At 38.9% G+C, this 27,500-nt stretch overlaps 2 protein-coding genes across 2 annotated transcripts in view; one reads left to right on the top strand and one right to left on the bottom strand.

Annotated features, from left to right (window-relative positions):
- LOC145998632 (apolipoprotein D-like) overlaps positions 1 to 27,500 on the bottom strand; it is a 76,485-nt gene that overhangs the window by 41,442 nt on the left and 7,543 nt on the right. Inside the window, exon 2 of the mRNA XM_083135098.1 lies at positions 9,918 to 10,054. Within this exon, the coding sequence (XP_082991224.1) occupies positions 9,918 to 10,054 (137 nt within the window). The remainder of the gene's footprint in view (positions 1 to 9,917; positions 10,055 to 27,500) is intronic.
- The window catches only part of LOC145998631 (putative phytanoyl-CoA dioxygenase), a 145,226-nt gene continuing 121,304 nt past the window's right edge, over positions 3,579 to 27,500 (top strand). The window contains exon 1 of the mRNA XM_083135097.1: positions 3,579 to 3,600. The gene's annotated coding sequence lies outside the window, so the exon portion shown is untranslated. The remainder of the gene's footprint in view (positions 3,601 to 27,500) is intronic.

Genomic DNA, 27,500 nt, shown 5'->3' on the forward strand with positions numbered 1-27,500 from the left:
CATCAGATAATTGAGTGGCCAGTGTATCCAGGCTAGCAGATAAAAATCTGTAAGAATCAAGAAATCTTATGTGAATAGGAACACCATCAACTTTAATTATCTTGCTAATAGATATATATTTTTCATCATTTTCAGCTAAAATATTTAAATTCTGCTTCTCAAACCCCTCGTACCTGATCAGATGATGGAAATCATAATTGGATGCTCCGTGGCAAAATACGGGGACAAATCTTGGTCTCTTGATCTGAATATTGCAGCTATTACACAGGGCCTGTTTATATCGACCATCTGTATGAGAATGGTGATGTACCTTGATATTTGTATCTGAAAATTCACAATCACATACCGGGCATTTTTCTGCATTGTTAAAATCCTCAATCTGTTCCTCTGTTAAAGGCAACATGGGCTTTGATTTTAATAAGATGTTAGATGCTATGTCACGGCACTCATTTTCTATTCTATGTGCAAATATTTTGATGGCATCTTCTCCCATGTATGAATATTCTTTAATAACAACACCATCCTGTACAACCACATAACAAAAGCTGGAAGGTTCATGTTGCTGGTACGGTGTAATTGAAGATTCTTCTGGATCTGGGCTACAGAATGCAAGAGATTTGAGATTCGATTCGGAATCCCAGACAATATATACAGGGTGTTCCAACAAGGCTTCATTCTTTTTGAATTTGCAATTTTCACTTGGATTGGGCATCACCATATGAACAGGTTTATGGTTGCCACAGTATTTCAGATGCTCAATTAACTTATTTTTTGCAATTTCTGCACTCTCTTCCCGAACCCCTTTCACCATTTTTTGACCATCAAATACAGTTAAACATCTTCTGCACAACTTAAATATTTTTTTATATTTGTCTAGTTGTGTTCTCACCAAAGCTTCAAGATTATGTATCAGAGTGTAATGGTATGTATCATCTCCTTCAATTAAGAGCAGATCAATCGGAATAGCAGATTCATCATCAATTGTGCTGATTCTGAGAGGTGCTATCGGGCAATTGCCAGTGGAACAAGTAAATACATTAATAGATAATTGCTTGCCATTGATGTGCCTGGCCCTTTTTTCAAATTTATCAATATTCTGAACAGACATTGGATATTCCAAACCCTCCATTGCCTCGTCAAAATCATGTTCATGCTGTTTGTAATAACTTATTCTCTGAGGATCCCTTGAAACTGGAAACAAAGCAGCTAATATACACCACAAAAAGCATTTCTGGTCGGTGTTTTTTATATTGACCACGGCTCTTTTGTTTTTGATATTAGCAGGTAATGGCAGATATGTAGAACCTTTTAATGGGCTGAATTCAGAAATATTAACATATAACTTGTGTGATGAACCGCATAGGCTCCATCCGGACTCTTTTGCCGCAAATTCAGAGTGTTTCATATTCAATTGATCTATCAACCTGCTTATTATTCTGTCTAAATTTGCGTTTGAATATACCGATACAGTTTCTGTTACGTGGGGGTGTGTAAATTTTGTGCCGTCTGGTTTCTTATATTGTACAAACAATTTGAGGGAGAGCTTATAAGATCCATTTTGTGCATTAAGAATTGCCTGCAGATTAGGATTTATACTGTTCAAGAAATTCTCAATGCCGCATCTTGGCTCTGATACAAACCGATAATCCCTAAGTTGGGTATTAAAACTGCTACAGATGGGTGCATGGCATGGCTGCTTTGCTGCTCTGGCATTAACAGGTGCTTCGTGCCTTCTTTTCAGGCCAGATGTGGATGGTTGAGGGGGCAATATTGATGACTGTACAGAGCAAGTATCTTTATGTTTATATGTGAAATATTCCATGTTATATTTTCTATTGCATTTGGGGCAAATTTTTGTGGGAGTTTTGTATTTGTCTGGATTACAAATTTTTTGATGCTTGGCCCAATTAGAGCTGGATATATTCTTATTGCACTGATTACAATATTTTTGATTCGGCATTTTTGCTGTTGTTTATTATATACAATTTCCTGGGTTTCAATTCAAAATTTTATACTAGATAAAAATATCAGTTGGCTTCAGCCGTGTGATTTGTATGTGTGTGTATGTATGTATGTGTGTATACACTTAATATTTTTGGCTTTGGTATTTATATAAAATTTCCTGGGATTCAAATCTAATCTCTATGGATTAATATTATTAATATTAATCTTATGACAGGTTGTAAAGCCAATATCCCACAAGTATAAAATCATTCACATTGACCCAGCGCAAATGCCTGCACGAACATGCATATCTTGAATGGCAATAACCTTGTTATGTATAACACGCTGGGACAAATATAAGCTTGACTCTAAATATGAGTGGATTACAACAAATATCAGATTTTATATTGTTCAATATGAATTTAAACCTGTAAGTATGAGAAGTACTGTATCAACACATCTGTTCTCCTCAGTCAGTCTCACAATACTGAATGATGCAATACTCGGGAATTTCTGTAAATACTGGCGCTGAAACATGCAAAGTAAAAATCAATACTACCGTCTCGGGAATTCCACACACTGACACAGAGGAGAAACATGCAAACACGAAGCGATTCTAGAGGTAGGCTCTGCATATTGCATTGTTTTAATATTAAATAAGCAAATTAAATGGTATCCAATTGAACTTAAACCTGAAGTAAATATGTATAGGTGGGTATGGATACAAGTTTATAGACAAACTGATGCAATTTTTTGTAAATATGCTTGAGGGGGGTTTGATATTTTCCGAATTATAAAATTCTTAGGTTAGGCAGGTGCTACACTTAAACAAAAAACTTATATGAACATGTTGAGCAAGTTTTAAGTATAGCAAATCTGCTGGAGAGGGGTTCGTACTTTCTGAAAAATTCCCGAGGGCATTTTTTACAAAAATCTTGAATTATAAGAGCTCCACACTTGAGCAAAAACTCATATGGGCATGTTGAGCAAGTTTTAAGTATGGCCAAAGCTGCTGGAGAGGGGTTCGTACTTTCTCGCGCTGTCCCCACCGTAAATACATCTACTAGTGGTATTGTTAAAACCCAGAAGTGTCCGTGACTGTACACTAACCGGCAATAAGAATGGGACACTTAGATCCTGAAATACTCGTTTCCATGCAATGCGTTGTGTGTGTTGCCTAACTTTACGGCGATAAGCAGACTTCAAACATTAACTTTTCAATAGGAAATTCTTCTATCGCCGTAGAGTTAGGCAACACGCATAACACAATGCAGGGAAGTCAGTATTTCAGGACCTAGGTGTCTCCATTTTATTGCCGGTGACTGTACATTCTTGAAAAAGAAAGAAAGAAAAAAGAGAGGCAAATTTGTGTAGTTTCAAAATGTAAAACATTAGTTTGTATGATTTATTAATTGTTGTAAGAGTGGTTTAGACTGAGTATGACTATTAAGTTAGAGTTATATTAATTACGATCTTTATGTTCATGTTTGGTGTATTTTCTACACGAGTTAAATGTTTGAATTGTATAAGTATTTATTGTAACCAATCCTATTTTTAATTTACTAACGTACCTCTTGTTGCTATAGGTGTCCAAGCCAGCAATTTCATCTGTGTTCCATGTTCCCTTGATCAGACTAATTCCTGAACATATATCAGGTAAGACACTCTTAATGTTTCTTCAATAGTAATATGTTGTAGCATAAAAATGTATATGTGTGTGCGTCCCTGTGAACGTAGGTTAGATTGAATTGATTGAATTGTTGTTTTAAGTTCACTTTATGCAATTGAAGGCTAATCGGGACTGCACCTACAGTATAAAGTGGGATTCGAATTACTATGTACCTCCACCGAATGTAGGTTACACTTTTATTCTTGTCTGTATTTTTTAATTTTCTTTCAATATGTCCCTTTAGCAGACTACTTAAATGTGGTCTGCAAATTTTCATTTTCAATAATGTGTATGGAAACATTGTTAAGTTGAAGGCTACACATCCTTATCTTTGGCATGAAAAACAATACGAAACAAATAGAGAACAGAGCTACACTTTCCAGCTTCAAACAAAGAGGTGGCATAAGCGAAACCAGGATGTGGAATCTACGGAAGGATACCGGGGTTACTAGAAGGGGTGTGTTGTGTGTATTCCATCGAAAAATGTCGCCATTTATGTACCTAGTACTTACTTAGTCTCATAGACAGAAGTTCAAACCGCCGTGATACTATTACTATATTACTGTTTATAGCACTGTAAAAGTCACTATTGGTCTAAATGAAACTATATTATCTGTGGTTTGCAGTTGTGAGGAATATATGATTTATTTGCTCTACGTACGTAAAAAAGAGCACAATGTATCCTACATATATGCCGATAAAATAAAAGTAACTGAAGATACCAAAATATGGAATGTGAAGGGACACAATAAGGAGGGAAAATAAACAAAATAATTGATATAGAAGGGTAAATAAAACGGAACGAAAGAAATTGGTATTGATTGGTTGCTAAATGAATGTTGTTTCATTAGAGAGATCCTAATAGCGAGAGACTTATTCTTAAATTATTATTATTGTTATTATTATTATTATTATTATTATTATTATTATTATTATTATTACCAGACAACGGATTTGCATGTAGTAAAAATGTGCTAAATATGTAAATACATATTTAGTTATTTTCTCCAAAATATGGAGTTAAATATCGACTTAAGATTGTAAAAATTTACATTTTTTAATAATATAAGATACTACGTATGTAACTCTTGAGTTTTAAAACAATTTATTACGCTTCTCTCGGCATTGTAACTATTACCGTGACTGTCTTGAAGAGAAACCAGAAGCGAATCCCGTACGTGTGACACAGAATCGTTGCTTCTGGCGCTGCTGTCGGTCACGCAACTAGTAGCGAGGGTGGGGTTAGCAACGGGATGCTCGACTAGGGACTCTCTTCCAATGTTGCCAAAATAACGTTTGTATCAACCAGGAGTCGATGCTTGAGCCCTCGTTCTCTATTGTTGACAAAAATTGTAAATAAACAGGAATTTCGATTGTTTTACAATAGCAAAAGCAAACATGTAGTTATTGCGCGAATATGGAGCATATGTTCAGAAATGTTCTGAAATATGGAAAGAATATGTAAAAATAGCTAAAATATGTAAAATATGAGCCAAATCATAATACGGTACAAATATCGAAAATACAAAATATAACTGATTTCAGCTTCATACATAAATATGTATTTACATATAAATCCGTTCCCTGATTATTATTATTGAGGGGAAATCTGAGAGCAAAGTCCAAGGGGTGCTCTAGCACCCCCTCGCACTCTCCTGGCATCGCCCAATACGATGTTTCGCTTCTGTCTGTCTGCATCTCTTCTTCCATCGTGGTTCAACTTACTCATACCCAATGCTATGTTGTTGCAGCTGGGAATGTTTTCAAATTGCTAATTTTACTTCTCTTCTCTACCACTTCTGGCCGATTGCAAAGATGAGGATAAGTTATGATTAGATTAAATTGGCGAGAGAACACTCACAAAGAGCCCGGGCTGGGAGTCGAATCCGGATATTTTGGTGACGAGATCGAAAGTCGACCACTTAACGCGCTCGTCCACCGAGCAGGCTAGTTTCACAATTGTTTTCGTCATCTTGGTAAGACACACTACCCGTCTGCGAAGGTGACAAATATTATTTGACAGCCCTAAATGTTACTTACGCGTCTCGCTTGCAATTGTGAAGACCAACAAGCGTTCCGTGCGAGCTTCCCACCTGCTTACGACCCCTCAAGATCAGTTAGCAGAGAGCAGGAGTAGCGGATCCGCTCGTTTGAGTTTGAGTTGGTGTTTTAAGTCCACTTTATGCACAGTAAGGCTAATCGGGACTGGACCTACAGTTTAAAGTGGGATCCGAACCACTTGTGCCTCCAACGGGTATCGAACCCGGGACCCCTTGATTACAAGGCAATGACGCTACCACTGCGCCATGGGGGAGGCCCCGGATCCGCTCGTGTTGAGAGGTAAAAGACAAGAAAGTGCATTTTCCCACAATGTTTCTTTTGCTGCACTGCTACTCATAAATAAGATAACGAGAGGTTCCCCACTGCAGGAACGCAACCGACGAAGCCTGCTATCCTTTCCGCTCCTATTACAACCCTCCAGTACCGGCCACACGTGCGTACGGGAGCTCTCTTCCACAAATAAATGGGTTTACCAGGTCTGCTCTATGCTCTCGTAGCTCAGAGAATAGTTATTGCAAACCGAGTAGGTACCATTTCTCCCCATCCGCATATAGTGAAATTATCCAGCGCTTCAGGCTACCTAGGATCTCGGAAGAGTTGCATTGTTTATAGCTCATGCAGCGGTACCAACCACTGGGAACGAAATATTTAGTTCCGTGTGTGAAAAGTGGACGTACGGTTGCGTATTTGTCATGTAGACGACTTGGTCATATTTATTTAATGACTGCTTGAGTTTCCATCGTTACGTTGTGAACGGAAACTTGCTTAAAATCCACCCTTTTCAAAAGAATAATGTTTTAAAGTTAAGGGGAAGATCTCAAGAACTATTATGTTAATTCTACCAGTATAACAAACATAGGACGGTACGAGTCAAAGCTAGTGAGACTCAAATGCCAGGTTTGGTACTGTATGACGATCATGTTCCGAGCTTCTTCGTGAGAGATTCTCCCACGCTCACAGAAGCCGCTAAGAGAGCAACAAGCGATGTTGCTTTGTTTACTGGCGAATAGTAATTTCTCGTGTTCATGAATGTGTTAGTGTAAATATTTTAAAATTTATGAAAATGTATAATAGATACGTGGAATGAAATAGATAACAAGAGTCTATTAACTTTTGCGCTCCTGTTCACGTAATTTTTTTTAACTTTTCGCTTTTCGGAAGAAGCAAGAAAATCACAAAAAAAAATCAATTCGTGTTGAAGCATCATTTAACTATTTTCTATTGGATTTTCCATTCTTTACTACACAGTTGTAATTCTCAAGTACAATTATGGTTAACCAAGTACTTAGTGATACTCTGCAAGACGATAGAATGATTGATTGTTTGCTTTATTTTACTTCGCTTCTTGCGCCACTTTTGGCTAATTTACGAAGATGAGGATGAGTGATGGCACGATGAAATTGATGAATGGACACCCACAAACATCCATGGCCAGGCCGGGATTCGAACCCGGGACCCCTGGCGTCGTAGCGCGATGTGCTAACCACTCCGCCACGGACGCCGGCACGTCTGCAAGACGAATAGCAGTTGTTGTGCCGATCCTATGACTGATTGATTGATTTCCTTTATTTTACTTCGCTTTTCTGAAACTTGTGACTATCGCGAAGATGAAGATGAATGGTGATAGGATGAAATGATGAAAGGAAATCACCAACGCACATGGATAGAATACAGCACAGGTGCCACAGAGGATTATTCTGGCTGTGCGTCCAGACACCAGAGCCTCGTTAGTCTTCAAAATGCATTTAAGGAAGAGAGGGGCGTTTTTATGATTTACGAGTGAACTTAACCAAATTTGCCTATACAGTAAAAACTGCATATCCCGGAACCTCTATAAGAAGGAAACCTGTAAATACGGGAAAAAAGTCCCCAAAACGGACCGATTTTATACCTGGAAATGACCTACTTAAGGCGGAAATCTCCTTAACGCGCAAACTAAACACTATTTAAAGACCAACGAGATGTTTTTATTCTCATTAAGACGGAAATGTCTTCCTTTATTTTTTCGCTCGCAAGAAAACAATGCAATACTGTAAGTGGAACACGCCTCTGTTGCCACTCGCTTATCGGTAACTTTGTCGATATGAAAGAATGCGCTACAATACTCATAGCTGTTACGATTCCGTTTCTTTCTTTCTTTCATCTCTTACCCTCTTTCTCCACCTTTCTTTGTCTATTTCTCCTCTGTTCTTTCGTCATCTTTCTATTTTTCTTGTTATCTCTCTTTGTTTCTTCACTTTTATCTCAATCTTTCTCTTTCCCTCTATGCACATCGCGCTACGACGCCAGGGGTCCCGGGTTCGAAAAGATACATAAGTACGTACTGTACGTTCTTACAATACTGTAAAAAGTGTACCAACATGTTGTGTAGTTACATAATTGTAATCTCTGATATGCTTATTGCGACTGTATCGCATTTTTATTCATGTACGTACATGCATTAGTACCTTACATTATAAGTAATGCGAAATGTAAATCTGTCTTTCCATTATTTCCTGCAGCGCTCTATACTGTATTTAAAGTCAACCCTGTATAAGAAGGGAAACTGTTAAGACGGGAAATTTTGCTCCTAACCCTCATGTTCCGGGATAGACAGGTTTTACCGTATATAAATTGATGCCGTTCACGAAGTACAATAGTATTATAAACTTTTTAATTGATCCCAAGCCACAACTGTTCATTGTGTTGTTTGCCTCTTTGATACCCGTCCATTCAGTGAGTGTAACCTTGAATTTCCTTTTTGTGTTTGCGTGTGAAAAACCACCACATCTCTTTATGTGGATAATATTTCTAATTAAGGAATCACGTTCATGGATTTAATCAATGCAAGGTTGTATGTTTCTTGGTGAAGGATGCAATAGGCGATACAAAACAATTTGTACGTTCTATAATATTTTTAATTATTTCTCCTAATGTTATTAGAATTTGGTAAACAAGCATAAGAGTTGAACAACCGCGTAAAATGATATCTACAGGGTGGCTCAATAAGTCACTTAACACCCTCAGTACAAGGCCACTGCGGCATGGAATTTGAAATTGACGATGACCAATCGTTATCTGGCCAAGGGGGAACCACATTGACGTCACCCACACGGTCGGCGGCCATCTTGATGTCCGCCATCTTGAATTCAACTTCAGAATTTTAAATGGGAAGGGGGTCGTGCGACATATCAAAATGGGCTAGAATTTCACGAGAAATGCAATGGTGAAGGTTTTCTCCACGTATCTTTAACCAGTAAAAAGTTATGACTGAATTCTTGTACCAATTAGCTCCTTTTCGAGGTGTTAGATAAATGCCTTAAAATTTGTTTAGCGCATCGGTAATGCATTGAGATCAAAGTGACGTCTAGGGAGAGACGTTCGCATGCCATTGCACATTATTTTAATCGGATACATCCATGAAGAGCTGTGCATTATGAATGGTTGTCGCGAACAATTTACAGTGTGACGCTTCCATTGAATTAAAAGTCCTTCACAGTGACAAGGCTAATGTTTATGTTCATAAGGAAGTTCATAAACAGAATATTCGATGATTTTTATCTGATAACCCATTTTCGACAGATCAAAGCTGACTGGTTAGTGTTGGTAAGTTAATGGTGTGGCGTGCTGTGTGGAACACGATTGGTTAGTCAATTTTCCATCAACGGAACCTTAAATGCTTAGGGCTACTTGGATTTGTTAAATAAACAGGTTTTTTCATCCTTGCTTACGGAAGAAGGTACTTTTTACAGAGTTTTTTCAATAGGGAAGAACACCAGAACACTTATGGGAACGTTATGAACCAGTTTTTGTCCAAAGTTAGTTATCAGGTGACAAGGGTCACATATTCTGTTTATAAACTTCCTTATGAACATAAACATAACGATTGGTCATCACCATTTCCATGTTGCGCGCTGCAGTGGCCTTGTACTGAGGGTGTTAAGTGAGTTATTGAGCCACCTTGTATAAAACAACACACTTAAAGTACGTCTATACTTTGTCCCGGGAATGTCTGTAGCGAGCGAACGAAAGCAAGTGTCTGCGCAAGTAGTGACTCGAAAGGCCTCGACCAGTGAAAACATGAGAGGGAACGGAATTGTGTGGAGGGGAAAGCAACTTCAGTTACCAGCCTTTGCAGCAGCGTGTACTGCTTCGCTCCGTCCACTCGCTTTCTCCTTTCCCCTACCATTATGCGCGACCTTGCTCCAGAGATTCCCGGGACAGGGTATAGACACATTTTGGTATAACAGAAAATCGTACTTACTCTGGTATCGTGTACTGCATGTGTAATTTCAGGCGATAAGCATCCCTCAGATGACGGAAGTACGTGGACGTCCAACATTTCCCGGACCAGCTGCTCAGCGATGGGTAGCTGTCCGACACCCACCATTTTCCAGTGTACTGCAATGGAAATGGTGAAGTTAATATAGTGGAATTTTCCAAAAGATTGCTCTAACATTAATACTCCGAAATCCAGAAAAGTTTTATATTTAAAGCTTAAAAAATTCACGGATTTGAAAAACTAAATTCCTCCTTAGTCTATAAGTACAACTCTACTCAATAATTGCCGTGGTTTTATGTCTCCTAAGTGGATGTATAGAATTCAACTTTTGGAGTACTCTTCACGTACCACTCAAACTTTTTGCAATGGAATCAAATAGAAGTTCCGCGGCTTTAAGAACAGATGTTTGACGGTATTACTTCCTCCATTGAAAATAATTTGCATTATCTCTGCATAGCAAAAGTCTACTAACATTGGCTTCAAAGCTTCATCAGCTTAAGACAAACAAGGTACGTAGTTACTGGTGACTTTTTCCTGTTCGTATTTTTCATAGTGTGCATTATTTTTAACACATCTAGCTAACCGCGACGATGATGGGATGATAATTAGATGAAACTATAGCTCTTGTCAAGTCTTACGGCGGGCGGCCTACATGCTGGCAAGGGAAGTGGAGAAGGTGCGCGTAGTACTTTCTGCCACCACGTCGTATCTCTCGGCGCCACCGCTGTTGTGTGGTTGGTCTGCTGCGTATTCCCCGCTCCCCACTCCCCTTGCCAGCATGTAGAGCGCCCGCCGTTAGACTAAACAAGAGCTACAGTGACGAAACACACACGAACAGCGCATGATTGGAATCGCAACATTTTGTAGGAAGATAGTGAGTTAAACACTCAACTGTGTCAGTGCAGTGTATTTCCTTTTTTGTACAAGTAAGAACATTTTGTAGCTTTTATTGCTATGTCCCTGCATTCTTTTTCGTCATTTGGCTATTCAGAAAATCTAATTGTTGTCTCCTCATAGTTATCAAACTTATTTTCAGACTCATCATTTCATCTTGCTCCTCATCATCATAATAACCATCATCAGCATCATCGCTATTATTATAATTAATTAGTTATTATTATCAGTGCTCGAATGAATGAGAAGCCGAGGGATGTTATTCTTTGTTCATTTTTTTAGAAGCATCTACCCAGTTTGTGTAAGCATCCTCTCACCTGTTTCATTGTCTCCACGTTGAACCACCTATCCTTAGACTCGACCCCCAGCTAGGAATTTACACTTCGAGCATTGATTTTTAAAGAATATGGCCATTATATGGACCTGCAACTGCAGACTGAATTATTTCTTACTACTTTGTCTTTTCTCCAATAAAATCCCATTACTAACTTCTGCACAGCTTGATAGTGATGGTATGCATGTTTCCAATCTGGTGTTGAAACATTTCTTCTTAATTGCTTTTACAAAAACTTAATCAAGTTAATGCTTGAAACGATTGAACGTGACTCATTTGCAAAATTAGGAGTGCCTTGCGTGATTAGACTCAGAGAAGCAATTTTATTGGCACCTCCATGGCTGAGAGCCAAGGTGTCTGCAGCTACAGTGATGAGAGTGTTGATTAAGTTTTTTTTTAAGGATTTACAAGTTATTTTACTAAGTGCCGAGAATTTTTTCTATGTTATTTCAACTGTGTCCGCTATTCTAGTTCAAAAGTAGCGCGTTACTTCCTGTTCCATTTATTACTGCACGTCACCCCTTCCCTCGGCAAGAATTTATTTATTTTCCCCGATATTAATGAAGCAACTCACTTAAAAATTGAGCTTCTTACTCGTTTGTTTATTAAGATTTGTTTTCCATTTATGTTCAGAGATGCTAGAGTGGACCTTCAGTTTAAAGTTTGGTCTGAACCACTGTGCAATGGACATTGGTAAGAGACATTTTGATAATTTCCGAGTTGACAAGGCCAATTTCAGAAGGCCTCACTGAGTCCAATCCAAATTGTATGACATGGCAGTTTTACAAGAGAATTGAAGGATGGAACATTTTACTTTGTAACTAAAAAATGACCAAAATGTCACTTTTCATGTTTTACACCCGAGCCCTTCAATTGATTGATTCAGTTTATTTTATTTCTCTTTTCTACCACTTTTGACTAATCGCAACGATGGAGATAAATGGTGATGTGATGAGAGATATTCTAAGTATCAATTGCCTCACGTTGTTTTATTGTGACTGCGTAGAATTTGCAATGAGACTCCGTCCCTGATTGGATCATAAATTACCAAGGCACTCTTGACAAAAACACCGAGATCCTAACCTAACCGAACAGCCGCAGGCTGAACCTCGCCCTTTAATAAAGGAAAATTGAATTGAATATTGAAGTAACATAAGAAAAATGGCTGCATGGTTCACGACCATCAATGTCGTTTGCATAAAGCGACTACAAACATGAAAGCCGTGGTCCACCGAGGCTCTATCGTCTGGACTCTCAGGCACTATAGTTATATGTGGGGCTTGTGTTGTAAGCTACCCATGTGTGTGATTGTCCCTACAGTCCGCAAAATAGAGAAATAGGAACGGCAGAAATCACAGACATCTAATTACAGACTGAAAGCGATGAACTTTTGTTTGAAACCGTGGAAAGTCCTGGGGCTAGAAAAATGGCGGAGATGCACATTAGAGCTTGTTAGGTTTTCATATTTGTGAAGAAATTATTTGTACTCACTTGTGGAGTGTAGTATGTAGAGTTATGTACTTCTCACATCAGTAAACTTAAAAATTACAATCTTGTGTGGTGCAGTGTCTCACAATCTTCAAAATACACGTAGTTGTTAAAAGTAGAAATATGAATGTATGCTCGCCGCCATGATAGTATCACCCTCTCTACGAAATTTTTGGCTTAAACTTAACCCAATTTAAAAGGCTCTTGTTGCGGGTCTGGTATCTGGAGGTCTGAGGCAGCAATGACAAATTGGGGAAAAGAGGGATCCGGGAAAATCTTTTGCTGTGGAAACATCAATGAAGTAAGTAGAGATATGTTTCAAATTATGGAAGGGTTCAAAATGAAAACAAGTAAATCTACATAAACGAAATATCACAGCGTTGTTTGGCGGGTGCTGCTACCTGCTTCCCCTCGCCCGTTTGGAATCGACCTTTCCAGCTAGTTTTGTCTTTCCTGGCTGAACTGTACATCCATTCATGTGATCAACATTTGTCATCAGCTTCGCGATTAGCCAAAAGTGGCAGAAAAACGAAGAAAATAAATCAAATCTACCAACCTCCCTGTAGAGGTTTGGTATGTACAATATGAACAAAGGAGGGAAAACCTCCATAGTTCTACATACACTCTGCCTCAAGGTCCCTTTTGGTGGCGTTTTCATTTAAGGCAACGACTTGCACAGCTGTGATCTGACATGATTTCGATCGTAGCTTTGATGAACGGAACTGTTGGTCATTATACCGGAAATGACACATCCAATATGTCAAACACTGCTGCCAAAAAAAGGTTCCATTTGTCCTTCCCCCTTCGGTAGATATTAACGAGAGAAAGTTTTGGCAGGATGTAATGAAAGCGCCACTCAGCAATGCAGCCTCGGGGCTTAACGGTAAGGAGGTTATATTGTCCGAGAAAATGCAGCCGCAATAATGGATTCTTCTTTTTGGCAATTGATGCAATCGCAGCGACCGGCCGAACAGGATTGCCCCCTCCTCTTGCCGGGCAACCTCCGACGCTGTCGGTTCCCACGTCGGCGGTCAGGTGCTTCGGAGGCAGGTTCTCTTCCGCTGCCCCGAAGGGGACGTATTATGCGTGGATTACTCGGGTACACGCTGCAGAATCTAATCTGGGGCTCCGTGCAATGTGTGACAAAGCGATCCACTTAGAGTAGACGCTCAAAGATACCGAGCCTGGCCTGGATTAAAGCAGAGTTGTTAAAGCTCCAGGAATTTTAAATAACTTCAATTCCGGTCCAGGATAGAAAATCAGCAAGCGTAAATGGGTTCTGTACCGTAAAGAACCTTTTTATCTGTAAAGTATTTCGATTCGGTCCAGGAACCTTTTTCTAAATCAGTTTAAATGCGGCCCAGGAACATTTTTTCCGCCTGAATTTAAATTCGGTCCAGGAACATTTTTCAGCCTCAATTTAAATATGATCCAGAAACCTTTTTTTCAATGAAGCAATATGCAGCTTGCACCGAATTTAAATTGTGCGAGAGAAAAAAGTTTCAGTCTTGCAGCGGAACCGTAAGTTGTTGTTTTTTTTTTCAATGTCTTTCTGAACCTTGCCATATTTTCTGCTTTTATATAATTTCGTAGGTTATTGAATATTTTAATTGACATCTTCTCGGGTCCTTCTTGAACTATTGTTAGCCTGGTGAAGTATGGCGTTAGAAGCTGTTTATTTCGGGTGATATATGTGTGTTCTGTTGAGCTTCGAGGCGTGTTAGTTTTCCTCGCATGTAATACCAGTTCACATATGTACAGTGAAGGAAGTGTTAATGTGTTGTATTTCTTATGCAACGTCTTGCACGATTCCCTAGTCTTTTATTCCTGCTTTCACCCTAATGGCTTGCTTTTGTTTTATACATGCTTCTGAGCATGGGTGATCTCTTGCGAGTGTCCATTCATCAATTTCATCATATCATCACTCATCCATGTCCTGTACAATTACGATCAGTTAGCTCCTCAGTTATCCTCACGATGCTGGATCAACAACGAAAGTTTCGACCAATCGAATATAGGACCGTTCTCACCAAAGCCGAAAGCAATTTTCTTTTAATGGAAAACTACTAACGCTGTCATTCTCCTTCTTATCTTTTCATATCGACTTGACTCAATTATCTGTTTTTTCATTCAGGAGAGACAAACACAAACTTTCATTTGAACCCCAAACCCCTGGCATGTCAGTTATAAGTAAAAGTATATTTCGTTTCCGAGTTTCGGTGGATCGAGATATTTCCTTTCAATCTCCATGTTTAAGTGCGTATTCCGTCAGAAACTTAAAAAGTAGCGCGTTACTTCTTGTTTGATGTATTACCCCCTTCCTTCGGCAAGAATTTATTTATTTCCCCCGATATTAGTGAAAAGGCAGCAATTCACTTCAAAATTGAGCTTCTTACTTGTTTGTTTATTAAGATTTGTTTTCCATTTATGTTCAGATAGGCTGAATAATTGATTGATTCAGTTTATTTTACTTCTCTTTCCTGACTATTATTGGAAATATTAAAAACTCGTATCTGTAGTAAGACGAAACATTGAGTTTATTTCTAGCAAGGCACATCTAGGATTTCGTCTGACAGTCACGCGGGATTTTTTCTTGTCTGCATAAAGTGGATCTGGGTGAAGAGGCGTCTGGAGCGTGGTGCAGATCACACCGCCTACACTATTGGGCGAGATTTTAATGTGATATTAAAAAAAATGCTGGATAAGACCATACGGCTCTTCGTCTAGTAAGTGGCGAATTATTTGATTGCTGTCCTCGCATCCCAACACATAGATCGATGCAGAGAAATTGTGCTATATTAAGATATTGCTTGATAGGCTTGTCAGCTTGCCAAATTTCATCTTAATACTCTGATAATTTCTGTGATAGTTATAGTTGACATAGAGATTTATTGAGGCATGGTGCTACCGTTTCATTCATACCAGAACACAAAGTTGGCAACACTAGGGACAGGTTTATAAGCTGTAAGAAATATGTTCTCTTATGGGCATGCATCAGCGAACAAAGCACTTGCTAACATAAACATCTACATTAACCCATGCATTTGCAATCACCAGAATGGTTAACGATATTATGTATGTTCTAAAGACTAATTGTAAGGAACAACATAAATATCGTCCAAAGTCCAAATATTTATCAGCATAAACTTGATTTCTTGCTGCACAATAAATTGTCTCTCGTGAGCCATAGCAGTGTGAAATTGAGATTTATATAGGTTTTCCGTTGGTGTCGTCATCACTTTGAAACTACCAGTCAACTTATAGTTACATTGCTAGAGGTATAACTGAGTTAATAAATATTTGATTTGCTATTTCACGTTGCATTTCGACCACTTTTGGCTAATCGCAGCGATGAGGATGATGACATGGCATGTTTTAAGCCTGCTTTATGCTCATATAAGCAATCGGGACAGATCCTTCAGTTTACAGTGGGATCGGAACCACTATGCAATATGCCTCCACTGGGATCGAACACGGGATCCCTTGATTAACAGGATTACGACTACGGTCAAGCATGAATTATGATTCGACAATCTTAATGAAGAAGCAGGCATCTGTGCCCGGATAGAAACTCGAGCCGTTGACCCAACTGTGGAGAGATGGTGAGGTGAACAATAAAAGTTAAAGATCATACTACTGTGGTTATTTTGTTGTGAATTAATTAATCTCTTCATAGAGGAAGAGTCCACCAAGTGACGTCAAAATGGATAACAAGTACATGTGTTGTGCTGTTGCAGTCAAACGCATCTTCGTAAGATGATCGACTGCTAGCTCAACGTCGTGGGTCGAAAGCATGCACTAGGCACAAGCAATTCATTCACCGGAATGAATTTCCCCGAGTTCCTTTCCGTCTATCTAGCCGATGATAATAGGCGCTTACGGAACAGATTTGTTTGCATTAATTCTGCTAAAATATTCGACATATCTTGCCTCTGGAGGCTCTGGGTTCGGATGGGTGTTTTTGCATTACTTTCGTCCCTTCATCCCTCATCCAATCATCGTGTTCACATCTCGAAAGGTAGAAAAGTGATGTTAAATATACAAAATACTGTTCAGCGAATGATGAAACTACAGCACATTGTTTCGCAAACCACATAGACTGCTCGTCATCACACGTGTTGCGTACTCTTTTAGGCTCAACGCATGTAAGATATGTGATTCTAGTTAGTTGCATACAAACTTCCTCTATTACGTACACACGCACATACTAAATCTTAACGCCCACTGGGACGCGGAGAAATGCGGCAACAGAACTTCTGTTGGCTGCTTCTATTGAAATCAAATGGTGTAACGCCCACTACAGCGGAACCGAAATGCGGAATTTTCGTGCCAGAAATCTACAGGTTTCTAGGGTGGAAAATTTCCGTTGGCCGCGTCTCCAAATGCCCTCTCGTGTAATTCCGCGTCTCTTCGTTTAGCTCCGGCTAACGTCATGCTCGGCTCCGCTGTAGTCGAGCGTGAAAAATGTTTGTGGTTCGGAGCTTGGCGGCGCGGTACGTGGGCGGAAAGGCACCTTGATTTTCTACTCGGAGATTCGGGGTAGCGCATTTCCGGCGTCTCGGTGTGCGAAAACCTTAAAACTCTGTGGTGCAAGAGTCTTTTGACAGTCAAGGTCTGGGAGACGTATGGTCATCGCCGCTGTTTTGTGACCTTCGAGTTAGCTACTATTGCTCCCCAATTGTCCTCACGATTCTGAGTCAACATCGAAATTTAGGAGCTTGCAACGAAAATCGAACTCGGAACATCTCGCATGAAAGGCGAAAGCATCAACCATTACACTACGTGGGTGTTCACATAAATGTGGTATTAATGTGGATATTTTCCAGTGGATGTGCGAAAGCACCATAACACGGAAAAATTGGTGTGAGAACGAGGTTCGCAAATAGAATGGCGTCATTTTCTCCCGCAGGATAAGTCCTCCGTGATTAGGACATCTGTCCTCGAAGCCTCAAAAGACTGGCGGACGAGAAAACACCCCATGGAGGAGCGAAACCTGCATCGAGAGATTGGTTCTTTGACAAAGGGACAAAGCCAAGGAACAAAAATGTAATTTTCAGAGTCCGTTCCCTCCTGCGAAGGCGAGAAGCAGCAGAAAAGCCGCCGGCCATTAGGCATCAAGGGAGGGAGCGGCCTTCCTTGAAGTTCCCATCGATCCCCCGCAAGGAACTTCAGAGGCCTTGCAGTTTGATTGGGTCGCCGAGATCTGTTAGGAGGGCAATTTCACGTAGGAGGAAATTTCATCGAAAACTCAGGAAATGATTACGAATTGTCGGTAATAGAGGCTTATTTTGCATCCACCGGAAGAACGAAGTTAATGTGAAGCAAACGAATTCTGAGAAATGGTTCGTTTCCTGTGTGTTGTAACTCATGTCTACTCTTACGGCGGGCGCTCTACATGCTAGCAAGGAAAGAGGGGAGCGGGGAATACGCCGCAGACAAACCAGACAACAGCGGTGGCGCCGAGAGTACCACGCGGCGGGAGGAAGTACTACCCGCACCTTGTTCCACTGGCTGCTGCGTTTCTTATCGCGCTGGATTGGTCGCTTCCCCGCTCGCCACTTCCCTTGCCAGAATGTAGAACGCCCGCCGTAAGATTGGACAAGAGCTTAATTCTGGAGTTATTTTGCTCATTAATATATTGTTCTTAAGTGTACAGCTCAAAATATAAGGTCCTACACCTTCAATACAGTAGCTACGTTCAGTGCTATGGCTTTATCACATGCACTATATTCACACGGGGAAGATTCCTGTACAGCCAGTGTGTGGATTAACGGGGGGATCCCCCCACCCCCACAAAACATTTTGTTCCCGATTTTACTGTACGGAAGTAGCTGGCCAGTAAGAGTAAGATAAAAAACGACAGTAGAGATGAAATGCTTCCGTAGAATAGTTCGCGACCTTAAAGTAAATAAGTTCTATCCGCATTTTTGTGCGAAAATGAGTTTGTGACCTTAAGCAGACCATTGGTTTACATTTTTTGTACTCCGTAAAGATCATGCTTCCAAGTTTATTAGTTTCAAAGAAATGAACGGGCTATAAAAGTACTATCTGCAAATGCGGTTTTAAGCTGGGGTGAAAAGTTCTATCTGCTTTGTTTCCGGTCTTTGTGTTCAGTGCATAGCGTTGCAGCAGTTGGGCACACTGATGCCAAACTGGCACAACGTTCATCTCCTATGTATCCATCTATTGGAACCTCCAACGTAGAGAGGAAGCAATTAAGTAAAGAAAATGTGTCAGATCTCACTTATATCATTAAGTGGATGCCGGCTGTGAACCAACGTTACTTTGCTACGGTGCTGAAGATATATATATATATATATATATATATATATATATATATATATATATGATACTTTTCTTTTTTTTCATTTGTTTGCAGTCTTGTTGTCAATAAGCGATATCTACTATCAATGAGTACAAATACTTTTCATTTTCTTATCAGAAGGATATGTAGTAGCATGTTACGTTAAAATGAACGTTTTGTGTTTCCACTGGGATTATATACTGCAACACTATTTACAACATGGTTACTTTTTTCAATTGACTCACATGTTAATACTTGCTATTAAACATTATTTCAAAACCCAATCTTCACACTCTTACGTAATTGGTTTATGGTACTGTATGAAACAATTTGTATTATTTTGTACTCTGAGCACCTTTTACATCTTATTTACTTTAACATGTACATAGTTCATGCAGAATATAGAATAACTAGAATATAACTAATTTCTCACCTTTCTTTTTTTGCAAAAAGTTTGAATATTTAAGGGATAACCTTTTTACTCTCATCTGAAACGTTACTTTTAGAGTAAAAAGGTTCTAACTGCAAATGCGTCGTTGCAATACCTGAACATTAGTAATATTTTTTCATTAATTTTCCTGTATATATTAGAGAGAAAGGGATCACTATACAAATGCCAGAGGCACAACTTGTTGGAATAATTAGTTTTCCCTGTGCACATAGTCAAATCTTTAACTAGCTCTCCTGAGAATATTACGACTTGGCAGATAGAACCTTTTTACTTTAAGATCGCGAGTTGGTAAAAGAAGAGGAGATGGATTACATAATGAAAGAATCAGAGAAGATTTAAATCAGAAGCCAGTAGAAAAGAAACTGACACAAAGACAATTAAAATGGTTCGGAAATGTGGTAAGAATGGACGAAGATAGAAAAGAGAAACAATTTATGAAAGCTAGAAGAGAGGGAAGGAGAACAAGAGGTAGACCCCGGAAGATATTCGATTGATTGATTTGCTTTATTTAACTTCGCTTCTTGTGCCACTTTTGGCTAATTTGCGAAGATGGGGATGAGTGATGATATGATGAAAATTGATGAATGGACACTCACAAACATCCATGTCCAAGCCAGGATTCGAACCCGGGACCCCTGGCTTCGTAGCGCAATGTGCTAACCACTCCGCCATGGGGGCCGGTGGAAGATATTCGAAAAGGAATTGAATTTGAATTTGAATTTAAAATTTTGGGTGCATCAGCACTAAGGCTATTTTGCACCCGTCACATTATACGGGGTCCAGCCCCTTATCGTTACACACAACAACTCTAACGTTGCAACTAAAATCATAAAATATTAAAATCTTCTGACTTTCGTTAAAAGCTGAGGCTGTAAAGGAGCACTCAGCACAAATAAGGACAAAACACAGGACAACACAAACAAAATTATACTGGCCATGGGGCCAGTCGCCAGGGCCTCGTTAGTCTGCAGTCCAGGGTGTACTACGTGGAAGTGAGGTTGACTATTGGGTGCACTGTATGGAAGGAGCACCCCTTACACCCCTCGAAAAGGAATAGAATAAATATAACAAAAGAGGAAAATGAATAAGATAAATGAAGAGGATGGTAGAGAGGTGGAAGAAGTGGAGAGAAACAACCCCGACGCTATGAGGTAAAAGGGGAAAGAGGAGGAAGAAGAAGAAAATTATGCAGCCTTGCGGATTAAAGAAAGACACCATTCTGGAACTGAACAACCTCACCGAGCCGAGACAACGGCAGGTTGTTGTTATGGCATATAGTGCTGATATTTTACATGTATTAAACAAAGTGTTCACAAGAAACTTGTAGGATGGACATCACGTTTGAACCTGGAAATGGAAAATTGGTCAAGTTTTCGGTGCTACTAGTTCGATACCTCTTTTTGTGTATGAGCTTAGATTTTCTTAGAATGTAAATACACTAAGTGTTTCTAAATTAGATGTAAATGTTAGAAGCAATGTTCTGATGTGCTTAGAACTGAAAGCGAATAATTTAGTTTAGTGACCTGTAAATTCGCATAGTGGGTACAGCTACCATTGTAATAATCAATACGATGTACATTTCTTAACTGTAACTATTGGCTTCGTTCTTACAGAAGACAGAGAATAGTAATTTCGCAATATTCACTGCTACATGTATACTGACATCGATGATTTTAACGCTCACAATATTTGACAAGTTACTTTTGTTTTCTTAAAATTAATTTTAAAAATGCTAGTGAACCGTGTGAGCATTCAATCATAACAACTAACACATGAGTCTCATCGTTGCGATGGCAGAAAAGGGACGAAAAGTAACTGATTACAATCACTCAATCAATCTCTCATTACACTTGTCATCCACTCGTGTACATTTTGAATGTCGCTACACATTTGAATTACTTCCATCAAGTATATTGCTTTATGCAGAATATTTTATTTGCAATGTTGATTTGGTTGATTTGGTGTTTTAAGTCCACTTTATGCCCAGGCCGTGACTCGAACCGGGAACTTGGGGGGGATGCGGGAGTGGGGGAAGGGGGCAAAGATCGAAGTCGACCAACGACGCGACTGTTTCATATTGCAAGCTGTCCAGCTAAGGCTCTACGTCACCCGTATTTGGCAGCTCTGGAAAATTAACAAGGGTCCAACGTCACGCACAACTAATCTGCAACAGCTTATATACCCCATGGGACTGGAAGGAGGCCGCGTGAGTCTGAGTTACAGGAAGAAGGTTGATAAACGCATTTCTCCCCTTGACCAGTAAAGGGGCAGTGAACGGGAATATAAAGAAACACTTTTTGTACACTAACAGACTCCAAAAATATGCATTATAATATGCATTTTATGTGTTTGGAAGTAACTCTCAGTTACTTTTTAATGAATTTTAATTGTAACTAGCTACTTTTCAAAGTAAGCAGCTGGAAGTGCAGTTTTTGTTATCTATTTTGTACCTGCGTTTTTGCTTCTTTTAGTTTCTTTAGCACTTTCGCACAAGAGTTAGAAAATTCTAAATTATTTTTCGTAAAATCAAATGAAACAGAGTTATCTTCTGCAATAGAGGCAACGTTTTGAACATTTATTTTACACTTACTTTGCATCACTTAAACTTTTAACTTGAAAATTTGTAACGTGTGGGAAGAGAGAACTTTGACAACTCTTTACAGCCGTGTGTCTTCCCTGGATACTAAGATGAAAGAATTTTTTTGGAATCGCCCAGAGAAGACATATTATATACCATAAATAAGACATTTCATATATTTTTTCATCATAATTGTAATTTGTTTGGCAAGGAAGTTTCCAGTATAGAGTAATTGTAAAATTAACCCGTCTGTAGTTTCGGGCAAATGACGCCAACAATATTGCAGTGTAGTAGCGTAGTGTAATCTCTAATCGCGTATGATTTCTCAGTGATAGTGATAGAACCTTCGTTTTGCACCAAATTAAAGGAAATCAATTGGACAATTTACAGAATAAAGAAAATTATGTGTACTCGACACCTTAACTGAATTATATGTATAAAAGCTGGATAAAATTAGATTTTTTCATTACCTGTTTTAACGTTTTAGAGCGAATTACTTAATAATTATAAAGTCCCATTAAACATTTTGACGCTATAATTGTAGAGCGTTTCAAGAACTTTACAACGATACCATTAACCATAAGAGAGTTATTTGATTAAATTTAGTGGTGGTTTGCTAACTGATATACAGCCCTACGAATGCTGCTGCAACGTTGGGAAAACTACCTAACTTGACTGTAGCATAGGAAAATGTTAGACTCCCGAATTGAAGGATTGTCATTTCTGTGAGTTCACACTTGAAATTTTTCAATCTAACCCTATGAAAGAAAGAAAACGGATGAGAGTCTTAAGGGAGAAGCACGTAATATATTTCCCTGTAAACAAAATTGGCTTCGCTGCCCCAGACTCAACTATGAAGGGAATCTCGCCTTTTGTCCTTCTGATCTCTTTGCTGCTTCGTTAAGTATTCCGTGGCTTCGTAAATAAGCCGACGGTGACAGAGCGTGTCTTGTGATTTCCAATATCGCGAGTTTACGAAAAGAACGGCGTATATTAAATCGCTGACGTAGAGGAGACTCTCGCTTGAATTGGGGCAGCAGCGAATTCTCGATTTTTCACCTCCAATACTTCCCTTTCAACCTGCATAAATCTCGGTCCCTTAAAATGCACAGAATATCGCGGACATCCTTTGTGAATTTTGAAAAATGCTTGGTGCTGTTTGGAAAACTCTTCCCTTCTTTCCACTGGTGTAACGTATTCAAGAGATTACACCATGATGTCCGAATACTCCACGAGTGCCATATTTGGAGCCACACTACAGAGAAAAATATCATAATAGACTTACCGAGCTTTGTCGTTGATTTTCGAACACTGACTACATGTGATCATGATTAACATAAGAATATCAAGCTTTTGGCCAGCATGACTGGTATCAAGTTTTGAGTCAACTTAATTAAATTTTTCGTATATTTGATCAGTTAACCGAAACTAGCTAGACCTACAGGTGAATAAAAATCATGATTTATATTTCTAAAAGATCTTTTTTGATGATTTGTTTTATTTAAATCGATTTTTTATTTTTTTTTAAAAAAACACCCAATTCGATTTTTTATATATATTTTTACAAAAAACACCCTTAAAATTGCTTCTACTGTTTTTGGTATCATACATAAAGATATATGTTTTTTTTATGAAAGGCTTTTTCTAGTAAACCATCCTGTTAAATATTTGAACAGTTTGATTAAAGCAAATAAAACATTAATGTTCGTAATATACATTTTTGTATTTCTGATGTTGTAGTACAATGAACCTATTATCGAAATTTTTTGAGTGTGTTAATAGAACTATAATACATAATTTCAGTAACTTTTCTTCCAGTGAAAATATAAAATTCTGGATGTACTCTGCAATTGTAACTCAAAATATTAACTCTAATATTTTTATAGTGTTTTAGCCGGAGTTTTGCATTTTTTAATATAGTTTGAAAAATATGTGCTGCCATGTTTATTTACAGTTTAATGATAATGACACTATTAGTATTTTGCATATTTTTCTACACAGAATGTTTGCTATTTAAAAGTTATTGAATTTTAAATCAAGATAAATGTAAATAATTATATTTCCTTTTGTATGTGCTTCACTCCATCAGAACAGATATTTTGTTTCCTTTCTTTTCCTTTCTTAGAGCCTAATAAACACCATTCAATGATAATGAGAATAATGTTCTTTCACCAAAAGTGATTCTAATATCTACAAAATCTTTATGTACATTACTTATTTAAATGTTGATTTAAATCAATTCACCTTGGTTTAAAGTAGGATCCGAACCACTATATGATCCCAACGGGTATCGAATCCGGGACCTCTTAATGATCCATGCATTATGCAAACCGTTTATTCATATTTCCAAAACGCCCTGATATATAAAGTGACCTTGGAAACATACTAGCTCATGTGTTTCTCCTCGCATTGGAAGGGTGAGCGAAACTTTAAATCAATCACAATTATTTTAAATAAAGAGTTAATATTTTCGCCCCTAATTCCCATTTATCTCATACGTAGACATGTTACCGATGACGTAGTCGTAACGTCAAGTGGTCCCGAATCCTCAACACGAGCCCCACACAGGATTACACTGGATGTGACTCGAAACCAGGCGCCAGAACCTCGCTAGTCTGCAAAATGCATTCCAGGGTGTGCTGCGTGGAAGGGTGATTGACGTTTAGGTGTCTTGATAAAGGGTCACTGTCCTCTTGGACATGCTTGAGGGAAGGTTGCGTTTGTTTCCCTTCTACCTAGTTTCCACAATACCTTTTGGTTTGGATGTATTTTGTTTTTCCATCGCTTTTCGCATCGTTGGTTTACTTTCCGTTGCGTTACCGGACGTGTTTCGGATTGCGTTTGACAACAACTAATGTGATTGGTATTTTGTCATTTTTCGCAGAATATGTTTTCATTGCAACACTGGCACGCACCGTTTCACGACAGGAAGCAACGTCACACATGCGATCAAGCATACAGGCAGCAAAACAAGTTTTTTTAACGTTCCTAGCACCGAGACGACGTAACGACAACAATTGTTCCAAGATAAGTTTGTTGTTCTCTATACGTTTCTGTGGTCCGCGGGAGCCAGTTTTAATTACGCACTGTACAAATATTAAAGAACAACAGAGAAATACTGATGACAAATGCATCTATAATGACGTCGTTTAACAAATTGTATCCCCCTCGCAAAAAATCAGATGAAGGTCTGCATTATGCACATAAAGTTGACTTCTTTATGACATTCGCTTGATTTATTCGTAAAACTGTACCGGCAGAAATAACGTCACGCTTTGCAACCTCAGATAGAACCAAAAATGTATAATTTCCGGGCTTGGTTATGGATAAAATCATGCACGTACTTGTTATTAAGCTTTATCGTTACAAATAATACCACGTTGGGGCATGGGTCAGTTTGGTAAACTTTTCTCGTATTTTCAGATTTAGAGCAACCTCGTAGAGATGCAACGCAACAGAGGCGATAAATCAGTTGTTCCGGAACATGGAACAACCAACCACTGTGAAGAAAGGTTCCGGCAGATGCGAGATTCCATGTACGCATCTTTAGTTACGCATTGCGTCCGTCCAAAGCATATCTTTAATATCTAATGAAAGGACATGACTGTGGTACGCAGTAATTTGAAAGTGTCACGGTTCGAACGATACAGTTATTCGTTATTAGTGGCAAATATGTTAAAAAAATAAAGAAAGTTCAACGTACCTGAGAGCAGTAAATGAAATTTTTGCACAAAAAATGTTATTGTTTCGAACAGAATTATATTCTCTCAGGCCGGAAAGAATACGTAAAATCCGGGTTACCTGATTAGGGGCGAGACGAGGGTGTTAAGCAAGGAATGCATTACCTTATACACACATTACGTGCCGAAGGATATCGGCTGTGTATTTTATGACATGAGATTACTGAGTGCAACAAAGCTCTATGTTCACATATACGAATATGTCCAGTGCTTCTTGCTGACGGTATGCAACGGTATACCTTATCGACAATTGTTTCTGTAAGTTGATTGGTTGAGTGATTGTTTTAAGTCCACTTTATGTCCATATTGGCTAATCGAGACTTAACCTACAGTTTAATCACTGTGCACTGTGCCTCCGCCGGGAATACCCGGGACCTCTTGATTACAAGAGGACAACGTTGCCACCGTGGCGTAGCGTTTCGTCTGAATTCCAGGAACAGGCAGCTTACGGTTACCTGACCGAGTAGCGTTTCGTCCGAGGGCTACCAACCTAATACTGTTTAATGAAGCTTTAAAACCTATTGATCATTGCTTAGGTTTACACTGCGATAAGGTTCATTGTTAGCGCCAGCCAGGACTGCGTGCCCTCTTTAATTGGCGCCTCTATGAAAATGGAGGTGGGCCTTCCGTATAGCCTCGCACTCAGCATGCACGACAGGGGTCGTAAGTGGCTCATGGACCCGCACGGATAATTCATTGTTTAAGTTATTTTTAGAATATTTAAAATGCTAAACAGCTCCATGGAATAACCGCACTCGGCAGCTGTCGCTTTGTCAGTTAGTTGATGTAAATATATAGATAACATCTTAATAATAAACAATAATCTCAAAGTAATTTAATCCATTTGGATAAAGAAAGAGACATTTCTTTAAAATTTGGCTATGTCTCCTGACTGCTCCATTGCTTCAGTGGCTCTTAAAATTCCGTTGTCCTTTGCACCCCTTCTAAATCCAGCTCCATTCTTACAATCTTAGCATCTGAATGTTCTGCTTCTTTCTTCAAATACATAATCAAATCTTTCACTCGGGGACGTGGTTTACCCACGACTGAGTTCAATCGGTGGTTCCACCCTTCAACCACGTTATTTGTCCTGTCTCTCCTTTGGTGGCAGTTCCACATGTCAATTGAAACCTGTGGATTTTCCAACTACTGGTCCACAAAGTAGTCGAAAAATTCAGTCGATTTTTCATTTTCTTCTGCCTGACTGTGGAAGAAAAGTAAGGAAAGAAGAAACGCAATTATAATAATCGAGGTGGAAAAAGAGCTGTTGTAATTCCTCAAAAGAATCCATCCTTCCTCCACTTGGCTTTAAGAATGCTAAGGCAGCACACATCCTGATGGAGTTCCTAACTTCCTGATTGGATTTGTACATACTACTTGTAAGTCCAATGTTCTGTACCTTCCTCCACAGACTTTTGTGAAATTTGGAAAAAAAACAACTTGTACTTTAAATCTCGGAAAGAGATGTTTGATTGCTTCAATATCTCCTACCTTGAAATCAAAGTTCACTGTTTCAGGAGCCCATTCCGGTACTACTTTATGGATAGCTTCAAATAGTCGAATGTAGGTAACCTTTTTCTTGTCAGGAAACAACGCAAAAAGTGCAGGCGTAACATTTGTCTCTTCTCTAGTGCTTCCTAAGTCTACGTGAACTGTATACAACTGAGCAAACTGCTTGCTATGTTCCATCCAAGAAAATATTATTTTGTTGTTTAAATATTTCTTTCCCTCTGGAACTTGCAAATATTAATAACCTCTCACCTTCACAGTCGTCAG

This window comes from Lepisma saccharinum, chromosome 14 (genome assembly GCF_977018435.1).
Source record: "Lepisma saccharinum chromosome 14, izLepSacc3.1, whole genome shotgun sequence".
NCBI lineage: Eukaryota > Metazoa > Arthropoda > Insecta > Zygentoma > Lepismatidae > Lepisma > Lepisma saccharinum.